The 21,085-nt window shown below is 46.1% G+C and overlaps 1 protein-coding gene across 1 annotated transcript; it reads right to left on the bottom strand.

Annotated features, from left to right (window-relative positions):
* Window positions 1-19,714: 19,714 nt before the first annotated feature.
* Window positions 19,715-20,451, bottom strand: LOC111892906 (aquaporin SIP1-1-like). Its single transcript, XM_023888986.1, is given in 2 exon segments — window positions 19,715-20,035; window positions 20,239-20,451. Coding segments are annotated over 2 exon segments (534 nt in total).
* Window positions 20,452-21,085: the final 634 nt, after the last annotated feature.

Raw genomic sequence — 21,085 nt, 5'->3', positions numbered from 1 at the left:
GCCCTAGTGTTATTTGATTCGGGTGCGAGTAGATCGTTTGTATCGTTAGATTTTAGTCAGCACATCGGCATTGGATGTGAGCCGTTAAGTCGACCTTTGAGCGTTTCTATTGCGGCTGAGAGGGTGATTTGTGCTACGAAGGTTCTTCGGGGTTGTGTGCTAGAGATCTTCGGGGTCGCCTTTCCGATTGACTTAATTCCTATTGCGATGGGTGATGTCTGTGTCATCGTAGGCATGGACTGGTTGAGCCGATTCAGCGCTGTCATCGACTGCGAGCGTCAGCTGGTGACTATACGAGACCCTAGTGGGAGAGTTCTTACGGTATACGGCGAGGGTACTCGTTCGAAATCAGCTTTTTGTTCGGCCGCTAGGGCGAGGCAATGCGTACAGCAGGGATGTAGCGGTTTTGTGGCGTATGTGATGAATACGCGGAAGAGTTCCGAGAGACCGAAGACATTGGAGGAGGTTCCAGTGGTGCGCGAGTTTCCAGATGTTTTTCCCGAGGATTTGCCGGGAATACCTCCTGCGAGACAAGTGGAGTTTGGTATCGATCTGGTGCCAGGGGCGGCGCCTATTGCGAAGGTGCCTTATCGTCTTGCACCTCCAGAGATGCAAGAATTATCCTCGCAACTTCAAGAGTTGTTGGGGAAGGGATTTATTCGGCCGAGTAGCTCGCCATGGGGAGCACCGATTCTGTTCGTCAAGAAGAAGGATGGTTCACACCGGATGTGTATCGATTACCGGGAGCTGAACAAGGTGACAGTTAAGAACCGTTACCCGTTACCGAGGATTGACGATCTATTTGATCAGTTGCAAGGGGCATCTTGGTTTTCCAAGATTGATTTGAGATCAGGGTACCATCAGGTAAGAGTGCGGGATGGGGACGTCCAGAAGACAGCCTTTAGGACGCGGTATGGGCATTACGAGTTCGTGGTGATGCCTTTTGGGCTCACCAATGCCCCAGCAGTGTTCATGGATCTCATGAACAGAGTATGCAGGCCGATGCTAGATCGGTCTGTAATTGTGTTCATCGACGACATTTTGGTGTATTCGCGGTCTAGGGAGCAGCATGAAGGACATTTGAGGGAGGTCCTGGAGGTACTGAGGTCGGAGAAGCTGTATGCGAAATTCTCCAAATGTGACTTCTGGTTACGGGAGGTCCAATTTCTGGGGCACGTTGTAAATCAGGCAGGGATATTGGTCGATCCGGCCAAAGTGGAAGCGGTGATGAGATGGGAGGCACCGAAGTCACCTTCGGAGATCAGGAGTTTTCTTGGGTTGGCGGGATATTATCGAAGGTTCATTAGAGACTTCTCCAAGATCGCGGTGCCACTTACCAAATTGACCCGAAAGGGTGTTACGTTCTCGTGGGGACCCGAGCAGCAGACTTCTTTCGAGACACTTCGTCAGAGATTGTGCGAAGCACCAGTATTAGCTCTCCCGGAGGGGATGGAGGACTTTGTCGTATATTGCGACGCATCGATTTCAGGACTGGGTGCGGTGTTGATGCAGAGGGGCCATGTGATAGCCTATGCATCGAGGCAACTGAAGCCTCACGAAGCGAGATATCCCACGCATGACTTAGAGTTGGGGGCAGTAGTGTTCGCCCTCAAAATTTGGCGTCACTACCTGTACGGGGTTCGTTGTACCATATACACGGACCATAAGAGTTTGAAGTACTTGATGGATCAACCCAACCTAAACATGCGCCAGAGGAGATGGTTAGACGTGGTTAAGGACTATGACTGTGAGATCCTATACCACCCAGGCAAGGCTAATGTGGTAGCTGACGCATTGAGTCGTAGGGCGGAGAGTACCCCATTGCGGGACGTGTGTTTGAGAATGACGGTGATGACCCCGGTATTAGATGCTATTCGTGGGGCACAGGCCGAGGTTGTAAAGTCTGGGATGCAGAAACAGGAGCGGGTTGTCGGGTTGATTTCGGAGTTCGTTACGGATGGGCGGGGACTTCTGACATTTCAGGGTCGGATCTGGGTGCCATTCGTGGGTGGTACGCGTGTTATTTTGATGGAGGAGGCACATAGATCGAAATTCTCGATCCATCCCGGTGCTACGAAAATGTATCTGGATCTGAAAAAGGAGTATTGGTGGCCTTGCATGAAGAGAGACGTTGCTTGGTTCGTGGAGAGGTGTTTGACCTGCCGTAAGGTTAAGGCCGAGCACCAGAGACCGCACGGTAAGTTGCAACCCTTGGAGATCCCTGAGTGGAAGTGGGATCAGATCACGATGGATTTCATCACTAAATTGCCGAAAACTGCCAGGGGAGTCGACGCGATTTGGGTGATTGTGGATAGACTAACGAAGAGTGCACATTTCCTTGCCATTAGTGAAAGCTCATCAGCAGAGAAGTTGGCGGAGTTGTACGTGAGAGAGATAGTATCTCGGCATGGAGTGCCGACCTCGATTGTTTCGGATCGCGATGTACGCTTTACTTCCAGGTTCTGGAAGAAATTTCATGAGGAGTTGGGTACTAAGCTGCATTTTAGTACCGCATACCATCCCCAGACCGACGGTCAGAGCGAGCGGACGATTCAGACATTGGAAGACATGCTTAGAGCGTGTGTGTTAGACTTCGGGGGTAGCTGGGACGCGTATCTGCCGTTGGCTGAGTTTTCCTACAACAACAGCCATCATTCGAGCATTGGTATGCCACCTTTTGAGTTGTTGTATGGTAGGAGGTGTCGGACTCCCATTTGCTGGGGAGAAGTGGGCCAGAGAGTGATGGGCAGTACAGAGATTGTACTTCAGACGACCGAGCAGATTCAGCGAGTGAGGCAGAGATTATTGACCGCCCAGAGCCGACAGAAGAGTTATGCGGATAGACGCCGTTCCGAGCTCGAATTCCAGGTCGGCAACTTCGTTCTCCTAAAGGTTTCTCCTTGGAAAGGGGTAATTCGGTTCAGGAAGAGGGGCAAATTGGGGCCCCGGTTCATAGGCCCATTCCGGGTAATTGCAAGGGTAGGTCGGGTAGCTTATCGGTTGGAGTTGCCAGAGGAGCTGAGTCAGATTCACAACACCTTCCACGTGTCGCAATTGAGGAAGTGTATAGCCGATGAGACAGCAGTGGTTCCGTTAGAAGATATTCAGGTGGACGCGAGCCTGAATTACGCCGAGAGACCAGTAGCTATCAGGGATCGGAAGATCAAGGTTCTACGGAACAAGGAGATACCTCTGGTGTTGGTTCAGTGGCAACATCGGAAAGGATCGGAGATGACTTGGGAGCCGGAAAGAGAAATGCGGGAGCAACATCCGGAGTTATTCGCAGAATGAGAGACTTCGAGGGCGAAGTCTAGTTCTAGTGGGGGAGAGTTGTAACAGCCCGGAATTTCCAGGTATTTATTTAAATTATTTTGGGTATTTTTTTAAAGGGGGACTCGGCGAGTAGGTGCATGACTCGCCGAGTAGAGCTATAGCCTTGGTCGCAGTCGCAGATATGCGACTGGACTCGGCGAGTCCAAGCGAGGACTCGGCGAGTCGACGCTGTTACAGCTGAACCCTAGCCGTTTCATTTTGATCGTATATAACGACCTTATGGCCGTCATGTCGCGTCTTTTGGCCGGTTGAAGACAGCTTGGGAGCGTGTGAACGTCAGAGGCAAGAGAGAAGACTTGGAGAGGATTGAAGAAGGGTTAGACAAGAAGAAGCAAGTTGGTGATCAAGGGAATTGAGTACTGGAGGCTTGGGGACACAAGGAACACGTTCCAGGTATCATTTCGGATCGAAAATCTGTAGTTTTGCGTTGAATATATGATTAGGGTTAGGAAACCCATTTAAGGGTTTGTTATATTATGTGGTTGTTTAGTCGTTTAAAGAACCCTGTAATAGTATGTATGAAAGCCAGGAAGTCCCATACCTATATGCTGCGTAATCATGTGAAGTACAGGAGGCGGTGGATTGACTGCATGGCTAGAACTCGCCGAGTTGTTCTTCAGACTCGGCGAGTAGCTTGAAGATGTGCTAGAACTCGCCGAGTTGTTCTTCAGACTCGGCGAGTAGTGTCAGGGTGCCTATACTCGTCGAGTCACCCTTTGTACTCGACGAGTCCGGTCAAGATTGACCGTTGACCTGTATACAAATTAGTAGGGTCAGTTGTCCTGTTTGATAAGTCATTAATAAAGGATGTGGTATTATAGGGAATCTGCGGAGTAGCGGATCGTGTGCGAGTAGCTCGAAGCGTTTATAGAGTTCATATTACAAGGTGAGTCTTCTCACTATACTTCACCCGGAAGGGTTTGATTGTTAGACCGGAAGGTCGTATGTGTCATATTCATGATATGTCTAGAGATGGCAAATGCTTTACGTGTGATGTGTGCTTATATGTGATGTGTGCTTATACGGGCCGGAAGGCAAGACTTAATGTGATAGAAAGGTTGATGTGATGTATGATTTATGTGCTATGTGTATTATGTTACTTGGGTTATGTTTATTCTATCATGGGCCGGAAGGCAAAGTACTATGGGCCGGAAGGCAATCTATTATGGGCCGGAAGGCGATATATATTATGGGCCGGAAGGCGATTCTATTACGGGCCGGAAGGCAATGTTTGTGGACCGAATGGTCCGGGCCGGAAGGCGTATGTGGATAAGTCGTATACTGGGGAACTCACTAAGCATTTATGCTTACCAGTTGTGTTTTATATTTTTTACAGGTACTAGTGATGACCGTGGGAAGGCGCCGGCATGACACGTACACACTGCCACTGTTGAAGATCCTGAAGTTTTATTATTTATATTTTTAAAATGACTTGGAATAAACCCTTTTGTCGTATAAAGATGTTTTATTTTTAATGAAAAATTTGTTTGAAAAATTGAGCTGTTACACAAGCAAGCCTAGGCTCTGATACCACTGTTGGGTTTTGAGCAATCTAACACTTCCTAAGTGTGCATGCAACCCTAATAAACCTTGGATCTATGTTTGTCTAAATACATGCAAAATAATATTTTTCCAAGGTTCATAACCTATCTAACATGGCATGGGGTACTTTTAAACATTAAAGAATTAGATGAGATTACATACCTTTTGATGAGTTTGATTCCTTTGGAGTTTGAGAGCCAAGCACCAATAGTGTGAATGCCTCAAATGGAAATCACAAATCACCACAAACACTTGGAAAACTTTAGAGAGTGTACACACACTTGTAATTTTCGGCCACACACAAGCACACACACTAGTGGCTATTTCATGCAACATAAGCATGCGTATATAGTGTACATGATTAGGGTGAAACCCTAATAACCCATGACCTTTCCTTTTCCAAGGATCCATGGGTTAAAATCTCCATGGATCATCCATGGACTTCCATACAAGCCTAGCCCATTAACAAATGAATGTTAGCCCACACTATATAAAACCAATAGCCCACAATCTAATCAGTCTTCCTTTTAATCTCTAAATTAATTCATAATTAATTTAAGACTAAGACTAATTAAATAACATGACTTCATATTAATATATTATAACTTATAATATATTAATAAACATATGTGTATAACTCTCATAAAATTATCCATAAATAGTTCGGGTGAAGTGCAACCCAAATGGACCATGCCGGGTCGGGTCAAGTATATACCAAATAAGTTATGGACTTAGACACCTTATCCAACAGTATCATATCGGTAGTTTGCAGAACTACCTATGTCCGACCCATCACCCTGTGCCCAACCTCGCCCTAGCAAACTGGGGTCCTACACTTCCGCCCATATAACAGCTCGAAAGTCAGGGCGCCAATACTGGAATGATAGTTGTTGTTGTAGGCGAACTCTACAAGCGTTAGGTGTGAATCCCAACTCCCACTGAAATCAATGACGCACGCCCTCAACATATCCTCGAGGGTCTGAATGGTCCGCTCACTCTGCCCATCAGTCTGCGGATGGAATGTCGTGCTAAAATGCAGTCGCGTACCCAGTTCCTCATGGAACTTCTGCCAAAAATAGGAAGTAAACCTGACATATCAATCGGAAACGATAGAAACTGGAACCCCATGGCGAGAGACAATCTCTATGACGTGCAGGTCGGCCAACTTCTCTGCCGACGAACTCTCCCGTATAGCATCGAACCCCCCTGTCGTCTTCGGCAACTTCGTGATGAAATCCATCGCGATCCGTTCCCATTTCCACATGGGAATCTCCAGAGGATGCAACTTGCCATGCGGCCTCTAATGCTCAGCCTTGACCATCCTATAGTTCAAGCACCTCTCAACAAACCAAGCGATATCTCGCTTCATGCCAGGCCACAATAACTCGAACTCAAATCACGGTACATCTTGATGGCTCCCTGGTGAATAGAAAACCGAGACTTATGAGCCTCCTCCATCACTGTCTGTCGGACCCCTCCGGACATTGGAACCCAAACCCGACCGTAACGGGTCAACAATCTGCGGCTATCTTGAACAAACCGGGTGCTTTCGCCCTTAATCTTCTCTAACTTCCAGTTCTCTGGTCTCATACTCTCAATCTGAGCATCCCTAACCAAAACCACCAGCGGGGAATCCACCGCTATCCTCATACACCTGGTTGGGGTCGAGGACCTAGCTGACTTGCGGCTCAGAGCATCCACAACCATGTTCGCTTTACCATGATGGTAAAGGATCTCGCAATCATAGTCCTTGACCACATCCAGCCACCTGCGTTGCCTCATGTTCAAGTTTGGCTGATCCATGATGTGTCTCAAACTCTTGTGATCCATGTATATAGTACACCGAACCCCATACAGATAATGCCTCCAAATCTTGAGAGCGAAAACCACCGCTCCCAACTCAAGATCGTGCGTAGGGTATCTCGTCTCATGCGGCTTCAACTGCCGTGATGCATAGGCTACCACCCGCCCTCTCTGCATGAGGACGGCCCCCAAGCCTGTAATGGACGCATCACAATATACAAAATCTTCCACTCCCTCGGGGAATGTCAACACTGGCGCCTCACATAAACACTGTCGGGGGGTCTCAAACGCCCTCTATTGCTCAAGGCCCCACCGGAAATCCACCCCCTTCCTCATTAGACGAGTGAGGGGTACGACAATCTTGGAGAAATCACGAATGAATCTACGATAATACCCTTCTAAACCCAAGAAACTCCTGATGTTTGAGGGAGATTTCGGAGTCTCCCACTGCATAACCACCTCCACCTTAGTCGGATCGATCAAAATCCCCTCCTGGTTAACAAGATGTCCGAGGAATTGGACCTCTCGTAACCAAAACTCGCATTTCGAGAACTTGGCATACAGCCGTTCTCGCCTCAGAACCTCCAACAACTCCCTGAGATGCTCCTCATGCTACTCTCGAGTCTTGGAATACACCAAGATATCATCTATGAACACAATGACCGAGCGATCGAGCATCGGTCTGCAGACTCGGTTCATCAAATCCATGAACACTGTTGGCGCATTGGTGAGCCCAAACAGCATCACTACGAACTCGTAATAACCATAACGAGTTCGAAACACGGTCTTCTGCACATCTTCCTCCCTCACCCTGACCTGGTGGTAACCTGATCTCAAATCAATCTTGGAAAACCAAGATGCTCCCTGCAGCTGATCGAAAAGATCGTCTATCCTCGGGAGCAGATAACGGTTCTTCACCGTTAACTTGTTCGGCTCCCTATAGTCAATGCACATCCTGTGCGAACCATCCTTCTTCCTGACAAAAAGGATCGATGCTCCCCAGGGTTAACTACTCAGTCGAATAAACTGCTTACCCAGCAGCTCCTGCAACTGAGACGATAGCTCCTGCATCTCCGGCGGTGCCAAACGGTACGGCGCCTTGGCGATAGGGGCCGCACCTGGCACTAGATCAATCCTGAACTCAACCTGCCGCACCAGAGGCACTCCGGGTAACTCCTCCGGAAACACATCAGCATACTCTCTAACCACCGGAACCTCTGAAACAGAGAGCTGCTCTCTAACCCGCGTATCTACCATATACGCCAAATAACCGGCATACCCATGTTGAATATACTGTCGATCCCTGGAAGCCGAACAAAACTCTGATCCCGACCTGTTACCCTCACCATATACTACCAGTTCTCCCTAACTTGGGGTTCGAGCCACCACCCGCTGTCCCTCACAGTCGATCATGGCGCCAAAACGACTAAGCCAATCCATCCCTACAATCATGCATACATCCCCCATGGGGATAGGAATCAAATCTATCAGGAAGGACACCCCGAAAATCTCCAACTCGCATCCCTGGTAGACCAAAGAAGCAGAAACCTCGTGCTTGTTGGCGATCGAAACTCGCAACGGACACTCAAGATCATCTATCGGCACACTGAACCCTCTCGAGAAGGTCTGAGATACAAACGACCGACTCGCCCCCGAGTCAAATAAAACCAAAGCAGGCAAAGAATTTACTAGGAACGTACCTAATCACAGGTACAATCCATAAGCATGACACAAATAAAATAATTGAGACAAAGAATAGAAACGTACCAGCAACCACATCCGGTGCTGCCTTGGCCTCCTCGGCCGTGAGCTGGAAGGTGCGACCCTGAGCCTTCAGAGGCTCCACCTTGACTGGCCTCCCATCTCCCATCCTCACAGTAGCTGGCGCGGAACCATGCGCCGACTTGGCGGCGAGCTGCGGACAGTTGGTCTTCACATGACCAACCTGATGACAATGATAACAAATCCTCATATATGCGGGAGAGGCGGACTGATGGCAGCCCCTGGCATAATGCCCCTCCTTGCCACATTTGGGGCACCCACCACTTGCTCTACAAGCTCCCGAATGAACCTTGCCACACTTTCCACAAGTGCGACTCTGATGACCCCCAAACTGTGTATCAGCGATCTTAGACCGCTTGGGCGCCAGCTGAGACTGTGTCGGTGCTTGACGCTGCTCCTTCAGCTGCAGCTCTATCTCCAACTCACGTTGCCTCACAACTTCCTGTAGATCCAGGTGGGTATCACAACGTTGTGTAGCCACAAACTGTCGTATATCCGTCTTGAGCATACTCAAATAACGAGTCATCTGAGACTGCTCTGACGCAAACTTCAGGCAAAACATAGCCCTCTCAGTGAACATCCGGGTAATCTCCATCACAGACTCCCCATCCTATCTCAATGTCAAAAACTCCTGAGCAAGCCACTCCCGTTCCACGCGCGGAACGTACTGGGTGCGAAACATATCCCGGAACTGCTCCTAAGTAATAGCAGCCCGCTAATCATCAGAATATGAAATTGTCGTCAATCTCCACCAGTCCTTTGCCCCGAGCCTAAGCAGGTTCAGAGCACACCTGACCTTCTGGTCAGCAGGACATGAGCACGTGTTTTATGATTATCAATTAGGCAGAAATATAAAAGTTTCTCCAATCTCAAAGGAAAGGATAGTACTCTAGTATCGTGTTTTATGATTATCTTAATGATTATGAAACCATATCACAATTGATCCTCTAAGGACACCTTAGTACACTTGTATGGCTAAGAAGAGGAATCGGGAATTATTGTGTAGCACCCGGTTCTGGGTATGTGTTCTGTAATTAATCTTCTTTATATTTTTCACTTTTGGCCCTGGACTCGGCGAGTCGAAGGACTGACTCGCCGAGTAGAAGCGGGATGAGGAGCGGGATTTAAGTGGCGGACTCGGCGAGTAGCTGCTGTTTGGACAAAAACCCTAATCCAGGGGTATGCACCCTATTTAAACGACCTTATGCAGCCTCCTTTGCCCCTTTATGCTCCCAATCACTCCTCATAGCAAACCCTAGCCGTTTTGTGAAGATCTAAGGCTTTTTGAGTGATTCTTGTGAGTTTTGGTCTCAAGGAAGAAGGAAGAGCATAGAAGGATCAAGAGGGGACTGAAGGATTCGAGTTGGTTCATCATTTTCAGTCTTTGGAAGGTATAAAGTTTGAACCTTGCTCATTCTTTTGTTAGATCCCTCTTTGGGGTGATTTAGGGCTTTTATGAGCCATTTTTGGTGGCCAACCATGTTTACAAACATGGTTGGGGGGTTGGGCCTCTGTAGTATGTCATTTTATGAGCCACAAGTCAGATCTAGGTTGCTTTTTGCACCAAGGAAGGCCCCATGCAATAAAAGAACCATTCTAGAGCCTTTTAAGCTCTAATGTCCCATGCATGCACGTAAAGTTTGTAACTTTACGTGCTAGATCGAGTTTAGGGGCCTGGATCTATCATTTGGTTAAGTGTTGTACATCATAAATCAAGGTTCTTAGTAAGGAATATGTTAGACTCGGCGAGTCCAAGAGTTTTAGTCCCATATCAGTGAAGGTCCTAAGGACCAGTTGAGTGTGGAAAGGTTTTAGGGAGTTCCGGGGAGAGACCCAACGTTCTGGACTAAGCAAAGTATTCTGGGAATTCATGGTACTCGGCGAGTGCATGAACGGACTCGGCGAGTCCAAGGCAATCTTCATGGAACTTGGCGAGTTGTTCATCAACTCGGCGAGTCGAGGACAGAACGTGTTCATAGGATGAAGAGTAACTCGACGAGTTGTTCATACAACTCGGCGAGTCAGGTCAGGACATGAGTATCAGTCGATGATGAAATCGACGAGTTGTTCATACAACTCGGTGAGTCGGATGTGGATTCAGTCGATGTTCATTTAGAAGGAAAACTCGTCGAGTCATCGCCTAACTCAACGAGTAGAGACGGGTATGAGGTCTGATGAAAGGATAGGGACTCGACGAGTTGACGAGTCAACTCGGCGAGCCAGGTCAACTGGAAGTTGACTTTGAATTTGACTTGGTCAAGGGGTAAAATGGTCATTTTACCCTAAGGGTAAATGTCAGTTTTTGACTAAGTGTTTTGTGGGAATTTTAGCCGGAGGACTTCCGGAGCAGCCGCGGCAACAGTCAGAGGATTCCCGCACAGTTCAGCAGATACGAGGTGAGTTACCTTCCAATAGGGGTGGGTCTAAGGCCACAATACCGGCCCACCATTGAGGAGTATTTAGAAGATAATTGTCTTTGTGATAATCTATCTTGGTTTGGTATGTGTTTGGTTATGTGTTATATCTGTATGATATGTTGCATGATAGGGATAGATTCCCTGATAGGGCTCCGTAGCACCAAGGGGTAGGTCAATACCCGGATATGTCTGAATGCATGCTTATATCTTGCTATTGTATGTTAGTGGTAAGGGTGGAATAGTCCCCAGTTACCGGTTGAAAGATACTGATGATGATTACCGGTTGAAAGATACCGATGACGATTAACGGTTGAAAGATACCGATGATGATTACCGGTTGAAAGATACCGATGAGGATTACCGGTTGAAAGATACCGATGGTATTGTATGGTATGTGGTATGATGGGGGAACTCACTAAGCTTTGTGCTTACGGTTTCAGTTTTTGGTTTCAGCTACCTCTTCATCCAAGGGGAAGGAGCCGGCGGCGTAGCATGGCATCACACACACTCACATATGATTTCCGCACAGTGTTTTCTGGGATTGTACTCTGATATGTCATTTATTCATGGTTGTGGGTTTCAGACATGATACTTGGTTTTGAGATGACGTGTTTATACAATATTTCCTAATGAATGTTTTAAGAATTAATTAATCAAAAATGAAATTTTTGGGCTTAAATTTTGAAGTTGGTATCAGAGCCCTGGTTTGAGGGATTCGGAAACGCCCTCAGAGGTGTCTGGACTCAAACTAAGGGGTTAAAAGACGTTTACAATAAAATGGTTTTCTAAGATCTAAGCAAAAGGATTTTACGAAAGACAAGGTGTGTGATGCATGCGATCGGCCGGGCTCAAGTAAGTTTTCCCCAAGATACCCATACATGTTATGTTATGCTATATGGCTTGATTCAGAATTGCATGCTAGAATAGGACTAAGGATCTAGGAAGATGCCTTGTGTTCCTGATATATGATTATGATAATCGCATGCTTGTTAGGGCTGAGGATCTAGGAGGATGCCTTATATGCCTATTGTATGAGTCGTATGCTAGGACTGTTTAGTCAGCAATAGGATGGCCTATATAGGTTATGCCTGATTTGGTTACTCGATGCACAAATGCTGCTTGCTTTGTGCTATAGGGGTTCTGGATATTTCCAACTAACTAAGGAGCGGATATGTAACAGTACATACAAGTTAGTTAGGGGAGATGGTAGGGGCTCCTGTGCAGCTGATGGCAGAGAGTAGGTCGAAGAGTGCCCTATGGAAGCCTAGGATGAGGTTAGTGGGAATGGGTATCGGTAAAGGGACCTGGTGAAATCGAAGCAATCCTTGAGGAAAGCACGGGTAGATGTGGAAGGTAGTATGGGCCCGTACTACTGAAAGCAGAGGACCCGTACTTGAATCAAGGAGGGCCTAGATGAAATCGGGAACCTTGGGGAGCGTGTTAAAACTCCCGATTATATGTATGATCCTGACGTTTATGCGTGCGTTTTCAGTATGGTGACCACACGACTTGAAGCAGGAGGTTCCGGATCAGGATCAGGATCGGGCTCGGGTTCGGGATCCGAGCAGGTTGATGACGGGCTACGCGAGTTCATCGCGTCTGAGATCACGAGGGGCATCCTTGAGTCGACCCCTATCATTTTCGGGTCGATCAAGGAGGGGATTTTTTAGTTGATGGAGGACCGTCTCCGATCATTCAGGAGTGATTTGGCGTCTAGCCAGATGGGTATGCGCACACTGTCCTTTAAGGACTTTCTTGGGATTGGTGCGCCGGATTTCCATGGGGTGAAAGACCCCATTGCTACTATGAGATGGATCGCAGACATTGAGTCTGCGCAGCTGACGAGCTTCTGTCCTGAGGGGTCGAAGGTGAGATATGCAGTAGGATGCTTGCGAGACAGGGTTAGGGATTGGTGGGGGTCCGTTGGTGACTCATTGGGAGCCTCGACTGTTGAGGCTATGACTTGGTCGGATTTTATGACCAGATTCAGGGCATAGTTTGTGCCAGCTGTGGAGCTTTAGCGGCTGGCCAGGGAGTTTTTGGATATGAGGCAGACTACAGAGACTGTGGTGGAGATCACCGCCAAGTTCCGGGAGAGGGCATTGCTGGTGCCCCAGTATGAGGGTGATGAGGATATGAGGAGGACACGCTACCATGACATGCTACGAGCTGACATTTGGGAGCATGTTAGTTTTTCGGCTTGCCCTACCTTGGATTCCATGATTGCCAGGGCTAGGGAGAAGGAGATTGATCTGGAGCACGTCCAGAAGAGGAAGGCGGTGGAGGGGCTGACGACTGGGGCTTCGGGGAAGAAGCCCAAGGGATCTGATGGTAGGCCAAAAGGCCAGGCAGGACGGGACCGCTGTGGGAAATGCAGTTGGTCACACAAGGGAGCTTGTCGCACTGGGAAGGGTTTGGGCTGCTATAAGTGTGGCGAGGTGGGGCATTTTGGCAGGGATTGTACTGCCCCCACCCCTGCGGTACAGATGACAAACCTGATTTTCTTCCATTGCAATCAGAGGGGCCACAAAAGGGCCAATTGCCCGAGATTGACAGCAGCGTCAGCAGCAATGCCAGCGGCAGCACCGGTCTCAGCGACGGCGCGGGTTACAGATGGCCAAAAGGTCAAGGCAGAGGTTCCAGTGGTGCGGAGCCGAGCATTTCAGCTGACAGCCGAGGAGGCACGCGATGCACCTGATGTGGTGATGGGTATGATTCTTTCCCTCTGATCTTCTTTTTGTGGTGATTGTTTTATTGATATGTGCTCTGTTTAGGATCGTTCCATGTGAACGGCATCCCGGTTCTAGTATCGTTTGACTCGGGCGCTACCCGGTCATTTGTGTCTCTTGCGCTTAGCAAAATATTTTCTGAGTCTTCGGGCATGTTGGATTGCCCTCTAAAGGTAGATATTGCAGATGACCGTTCGGTTCGGGCATCGATGGTATTTCGAGATTGTGTATTGAGGTTATTTGAGGAGCGATACCTGGTAGACTTGGTTCCCATTCCATTGCGTGGGAACAAGGTGATTATAGGCATGGATTGGCTCAGCCCTAATGGGGCAGTGATCGACTGCGCGCAGCAGTTGGTGCGGGTCAGGACCCCAAGTGGGGGAGAGCTGGTGATTCAGGGCGAGAGGCCACAACGAGGACCAACTTTATGTTCAGCCGCGAGAGCTAGGCGTTACCTTCAACAGGGTTACGCAGGTTATGTCGCATATGTTATGGATACCCAGGAGACGGGTAAGGCGACGGTGGATGATGTACCTGTGGTACGGGAGTTCGCGGACGTATTCCCAGAGGAGTTGCTTGGAATACCTCCGGAACGACAGGTGGAATTCAGTATCGACCTGGTCCCTGGTGCGGCTCCAATAGCCAAGGCGCCGTATCAGTTGGCTCCTCCTAAGATGCAGGAATTTTCTACACAGCTGCAACAGCTGTTAGACAAGGGGTTCATTAGACCGAGCAATTCACCTTGGGGATCCCCGATTCTGTTTGTGAAGAAGAAAGACGGGTCGCATCGGATGTGTATAGATTATCGGGATCTGAACAAGGTAACGGTGAAGAACCGCTACCCACTCCCGAGGATTGACGACCTCTTTGACCAGCTTCAGGGAGCATCTTGGTTCTCCAAGATTGATTTGCGTTCAGGGTATCATCAGATGAGGGTCAGAGAGGAGGATGTGCAGAAGACTGCGTTTCGGACGCGTTATGGTCATTATGAGTTTGTGGTGATGCCTTTCGGACTCACCAATGCTCCTGCCGCGTTCATGGATCTCATGAACCGCGTGTGTAGACCGATGTTGGATCGGTCTATGATAGTATTTATTGATGACATCTTGGTTTATTCCAAGACACGGGAGCAGCATGAGGAGTATCTGCGGGAGGTGCTGGAGACTTTGAGGAGGGATAACTTGTATGCTAAGTTTTCCAAGTGTGAGTTCTGGTTGCGCGAGGTGCAGTTTCTTGGGCACCTTGTCAACCAGAACGGGATTTCGGTATATCCGGCCAAGGTGGAGGCCGTGATGAATTGGGAGGTTCCAAGGTCTCCATCTGAGATTCGGAGCTTCTTAGGTTTGGCAGGCTACTATCGGAGATTCATTCAGGACTTCTCCAAGATAGCAGTTTCGCTCACCCGACTGACTAAGAAGTCGTTGGTGTATCGTTGGGGGCCTGAGCAGCAGGCCGCATTTGAGACGCTGAGACAGAGATTATGCGAGGTGCCAATCTTAACCCTGCGAGAGGGCATGGAGGATTTTGTTGTGTACTGCGATGCATCCATTGCAAGTTTGGGAGCGGTATTGATGCAGAGAGGGCATGTCATCGCCTACGCGTCGACGCAGCTGAAGCCTCACGTGGCAAACTACCCGACGCATGATTTAGAGCTGGGGGCTGTTGTGTTCGCCCTCAAGATTTGGATTCATTACCTCTATGGGGTTCGTTGTACGATTTACACGGACCACAATAGTTTGAGGTATCTCATGGACCAGCCAAATCTGAATATGAGGCAGCGTCGGTGGCTTGATGTGGTGAAGGATTATGATTGTGAGCTCCTCTACCATCCGGGGAAGGCCAATGTCGTGGCCGATGCGCTTAGCCGCAAGGCGGCACCGATCAGGGATATCTGTCTGAGGATGATAGTGATGACTCCGCTTCTGGAGCAGATCCAAGAGGCTCAGCAGGAGGCCATGAAAGAGGAACATCGGAAGAGTGAGCGGATTGTAGGGCAGGTTTCCTCTTTTGATTATGATAGCCGAGGTTTATTGACTCTTCACCGTAGGGTGTGGGTCCCTTATCATGGAGGAGTGCGCCAGGTCCTGCTGGAGGAGGCGCACAAATCCTGATTCTCCATTCATCCCGGGGCGACGAAGATGTATAGGGATCTTCGTCTGGACTATTGGTGGCCCTGCATGAAGCGGGATGTGGTATGGTATGTGGAGCGGTGCTTAACCTGCAGGAAGGTCAAGGCCGAGCATCAGAGACCACACGACAAGATGCAACCGTTGGATATCCCACTGTGGAAATGGGAAGATATTACGATGGATTTTAACACGAAACTTCCCAGGACTGCACGGGGGATGGATTTGATATGGGTTATCGTGGATCGATTGACCAAGAGCGCGCACTTTATTCCAATTCAGGAGAGCATCTCGGCCGAGAAATTGACCGATATCTATATCAGGGAGGTGGTGGCGCGGCACGGAGTGCCAGTCTCGGTGATTTCGGACAGAGACATGCGGTTTACTTCCAGGTTTTGGAAGAGGTTTCATGACGATCTGGGTACTAGTCTGCATTTTAGCACCGCTTTTCACCCGCAAACGGATGGACAGAGCGAGAGGACCATCCAGACTCTGGAGGATATGTTGCGGGCATGCGTTTTAGATTTCGGAGGTAGTTGGGATACCTACCTCCCGTTGGCAGAGTTCTCGTATAATAGCAGCTATCATGCGAGTATCGACCGTCCTCCCTTCGAGATGTTGTATGGTAGGAGGTGCAGGACCTCGATATGTTGGGGCGAGGTTGGCCAGAGAGTCATGGGGAGCACCGAAGTAGTGCTCAGGACGACGGAAAAGATTCAGCAGGTCCGGATCAGGCTTCAGACTACTCAGAGTCGGCAGAAAAGTTATGCCGACAAGCGCCGATCAGACCTGGAATTTCAGGTCGGGGATATGGTTCTCCTGAAGGTGTCGCCATGGAAGGGCGTCATCCGATTCAGGAAGCGGGGCAAGTTGGGCCCAAGGTATATCGGACCGTTCAGGGTTGTAGCCCAGGTGGGCAAGGTGGCGTACCGGCTGGATCTGCCAGCCAAGCTTAGTCAGATCCACAACACTTTCCACGTCTCTCAGCTGCGAAAGTGCCTAGTGGACGATACAACGGTGGTACCCTTGGAGGACATTCAGGTTGATGGCAGCCTGAATTACATCGAGCCGCCTGTGGCGATCCTTGACCGGAAGTCGAAGGATCTGAGGAACAAAAGAGTAGAACTCATGAAGGTGCAGTGGCAGCACCGGAAGGGGTCAGAGTAGACTTGGGAGCCGGAGAGTGAGATGATGGAGTACTACCCCGAGCTGTTTCAGGATCAAGCGGCAGACTTCGAGGACAAAGTCTAAAATAAGCAGGGGAGATTTGTAGCACCTGGTTCTTGGTATGTTTTATGTAATTAATATTCTTTATATTTTGCACTTTTGGCCCTGGACTCGGCGAGTCAAAGGACTGACTCCCCGAGTAGAAGCGGGATGAGGCGCGGGATTTAAGTGGCGGACTCGGCGAGTCGAGTCCCGGACTCGACGAGTAGCCGCTGTTTGGACAAAAACCCTAATCTAGGGGTTTGCACCCTATTTTAAACGACCTTATGCAGCCTCCTTTGCCCCTTTATGCTCCCAATCACTCCTCATAGCAAACCCTAGCCGTTTTTGCGAAGATCTAAGGCTTTTTGAGTGATTCTTGTGAGTTTTGGTCTCAAGGAAGAAGGAAGAGCATAGAAGGATCAAGAGGGGACTGAAGGATTCGAGTTGGTTCATCATTTTCAGTCTTTGGAAGGTATAAAGTCTGAACCTTGCTCATTCTTTTGCTAGATCCCTCTTTGGGGTGATTTAGGGCTTTTATGAGCCATTTTTGGTGGCCAACCATGTTTGCAAACATGGTTGGGGGGTTAGGCCTCTGTAGTATGTCATTTTATGAGCCACAAGTCAGATCTAGGTTGCTTTTTGCACCAAGGAAGGCCCCATGCAACAAAAGAGTCATTCTAGAGCCTTTTAAGCTTTAATGTCCCATGCATGCACGTAAAGTTTGTAACTTTACGCGCTAGATCGAGTTTAGGGGCCTGGATCTATCATTTGGTTAAGTGTTGTACATCAGAAATCAAGGTTCTTAGTAAGGAATATGTTAGACTCGGCGAGTCCATTCCTGGACTCGGCGAGTCCAAGAGTTTTAGTCCCATATCAGTGAAGGTCGTAAGGACCAGTTGAGTGTGGAAAGGTTTTAGGGAGTTCCAGGGAGAGACCCAACGTTCTGGACTAAGCAAAGTATTCTGGGAATTCATGGTACTCGGCGAGTCCAAGGCAATCTTCATGGAACTCGACGAGTTGTTCGGATTGTGAGGAAACACTATCACTAAGTAGATTTTAAGGAGATAGCAATTATGGTAATTGTGTTCTCAAAATTCGATTATGATTACGACATCCCTTTTCATAGTTCGGATTGTGAGAAATGGCAAATAGTTTGAACATTCGGGACTTATTGTTGTAAGTTATGAAATAGTTTAGACACATATATGATCTTTCTTCTAAATGGTGTATAAGCTTAGATAAAGACTTATTGAAGCATCTCGTATCAAAAATCTGAACTTTGGTAAGAAAGTCAATAAGCATTGTTTTCTAGAAGTCCAACTTATTTTTGGGTACATGTCAAAGCTAATGAGAGCATAAGTGTTATGTTATTAAAGTAATGATTGTTATGCTAGTGGGAGCATAATCATTATGGTAAGTGTTGCAAGTTAGCAATGTTAATTATAGAAAACAAAAGTTTCAATTCGCAAAGTTGCAGAGTTTAAAAAAAGTTGTTTTGCTATAATTAAGGAAGAGGAACTCATACTTCATTTCAAACCTAAAAGCTTAGATTGAGATTTTAATCAGATTAAGTCAAGGATATATATATATATATATATATATATATATATATATATATATATATATATATATATATATATATAGATTTAGGTTATTCTATTTAAACTAAGTATTGTGTTATTGTATACATAACTGTGGGCCAATCATTTTATTTATTTTTGGACAGTGAATAATACATATTATTGAATTAAATATAATTAAAAAATACCTTCTAATTTCATTCTAAGGGTATTTTAGTCAATTAACGTAAACTTAAAAAATGAAAATTGCATATTTTAAGGAAAATAGATTCTATTAATTTTAAAAATCTGATTGTATGTATGATAATTCTCCTAATTCGAAAATTCTGACGGAATATTTTTATCAGCATATTAAAAAATAATAAATATGATTAAACCATACAAAAATACACATTCTGACATAATATATATTTTGATTTAATAAACTTCTTGAAGAATAACAAAATTTTGGATACAAGTTAAAAAAATTTCATTACATTCTTAGAAAAAGAAAAAATCAAAATTATATACTATTCTATGAGAATGTTACACTTATTAATAACAAAAAAAAAAACACAATATATAAATCATTCTTCCAAAATATACTATTATATTTATTTTTTTCATTATATTGTATACTATTCTAGTAGAATAATCCATTCTTTTTGGAAGATTGGTGGTCATTGTTCATCTTCATCCCATACAATGTTCATATTCACAATTATGTTCTGGCATAATCAAAATTCAATATTCAATTCCAGTAGAATGTTGTAAGCTTCATATGTACCATATTTTGCTTTGATATCTCTCATTTCGTACCTACAAAAATAATAGTATTCAACACTTGATCATTAATAATAATGGTAATCAACACTAGTAAAACAATATAACAAATGTAAATTAATTCTCATTTTTTTTTTTTTTAAAAAAGTGAAGGAAGAGAGTTGTTCACTTTGTTGCATCCCCCTATTCCGAAGCTTGATGATCACTGCATTATTTACAAAAAGTAACAATAAGAAAAAAAAATGTCCAGAATCACATTCCATTCCGTTGTAAAGCTCAATTCCATTCCCTCGTTGATTACTGCATACCAAAGGATTACATACTTGTAAATATATTTTGCGGGCGGCTTCAAATCATAGTTATGTATGAATTCTTCTTTTTTCTCATGTTGCAATCCAAAATACAGGTGGTGAAAAGATCAGATATGGGGATCAAGGAACTCTGTTAACTATAAACTGAAAGAGTTTTGTAATGCTTACATTTGCAAGATTCATTGAAGGACCTGTGTAGCTTGAACCAACAAGAATCACCACCATGGTTGCCATGGAAAACATCGAATTCTTCAAGAACAAGCTGTTAGGACCCTTGATGATGATCAAGAGAACAACAAAAGTGATAACGAAAGTCAAAACTCCCTCAGCAATGGCTCCAGTATGCAAATCTACTTTTAGAGTAGGTCCTTATAGCAGACGTTTGTACTATAATGACATCAACTCCAAAAGAGACATCACACCACCAGCTGCACCAATCGCCTGTCAACAATACAGAAACCAAACACAATTTTTACATGTTTAACACCAATAATCAACAAATATTGATCCAATTCTGCACTATTCATAGTTGTATGTAACGATCTGTTTTTGCAATTTCAACTGTAACCTAACTATTTGGGGGATTAGAAACCCTTAATTCGTCAAAAATCACGACTATGAAAAGTAATTTTTGGTTAAATTACCTGAGCAGGAAAGCGGGCGGCGGTGGACATGAGTGTATCATCGTCGCCACCGGCACCGGCGATACTAAATGCAATTGTATTGATCGCATTGAAGCTAGCGCCACCGAAGGCATCAACAATCAATCCAAACACGATGGAAGCCAGCCCTCCGACACCCATCGAAAGAAGAACAGAAGAGAAGACAGAGAGAAGACTGAAGGTTTGCTGCCGCATGCGCCCTGCTGTGTTGTGCTGCGTCTACTGACTGCTGGTGTCGACGCCGCCTCTTCGAAGTCATCCAACACCGGTAATTGAATGAGGCGTTAATCGATGAAGGTGTATATAAGAAAAGAAATTAGGTTAAAACTGAATGTTAACGTGATTACATGGACTATTTGTGGAAGCTATTAATCAAATTACTAAAATACCCTTGTTTATTTATTTAATTATTTAAATATTTATTTAATTTTGATAGGCCCACAGTTATGTATACAATAACACAATACTTAGTTAAAACATTTGAACCTAGCTCTCTCTCTCTCTCTCTCTATATATATATATATATATATATATATATATATATATACCATGTTGGAATGCTTCAACATTGGAAATTCTATGTATGGAAATATTATAGCAAAAAGAATTGTCAAGTATCATGTCTTTATGTAAGACATTATAAATCGTATCCCATATGCTTCGGGTATAGGATCGATTGGATATGCTATAATATTAATGTGTTCTGAATTTTCCGAATGCCAAGGGTTTTAAGAGGGAAATAGGACCAGAACCAAATATGACTAAAGTAGTTAAACAACTATCAAGGACAATCTAAGGTTCACTGAGGATTGATCACTTGAAGCTGGAA

This window comes from Lactuca sativa, chromosome 3 (assembly GCF_002870075.4).
Source record: "Lactuca sativa cultivar Salinas chromosome 3, Lsat_Salinas_v11, whole genome shotgun sequence".
Classification (NCBI taxonomy): domain Eukaryota; kingdom Viridiplantae; phylum Streptophyta; class Magnoliopsida; order Asterales; family Asteraceae; genus Lactuca; species Lactuca sativa.
The sequence above is the reverse complement of the archived record's forward strand: the minus strand, read 5'-3'. Positions and strand labels throughout refer to the sequence as shown.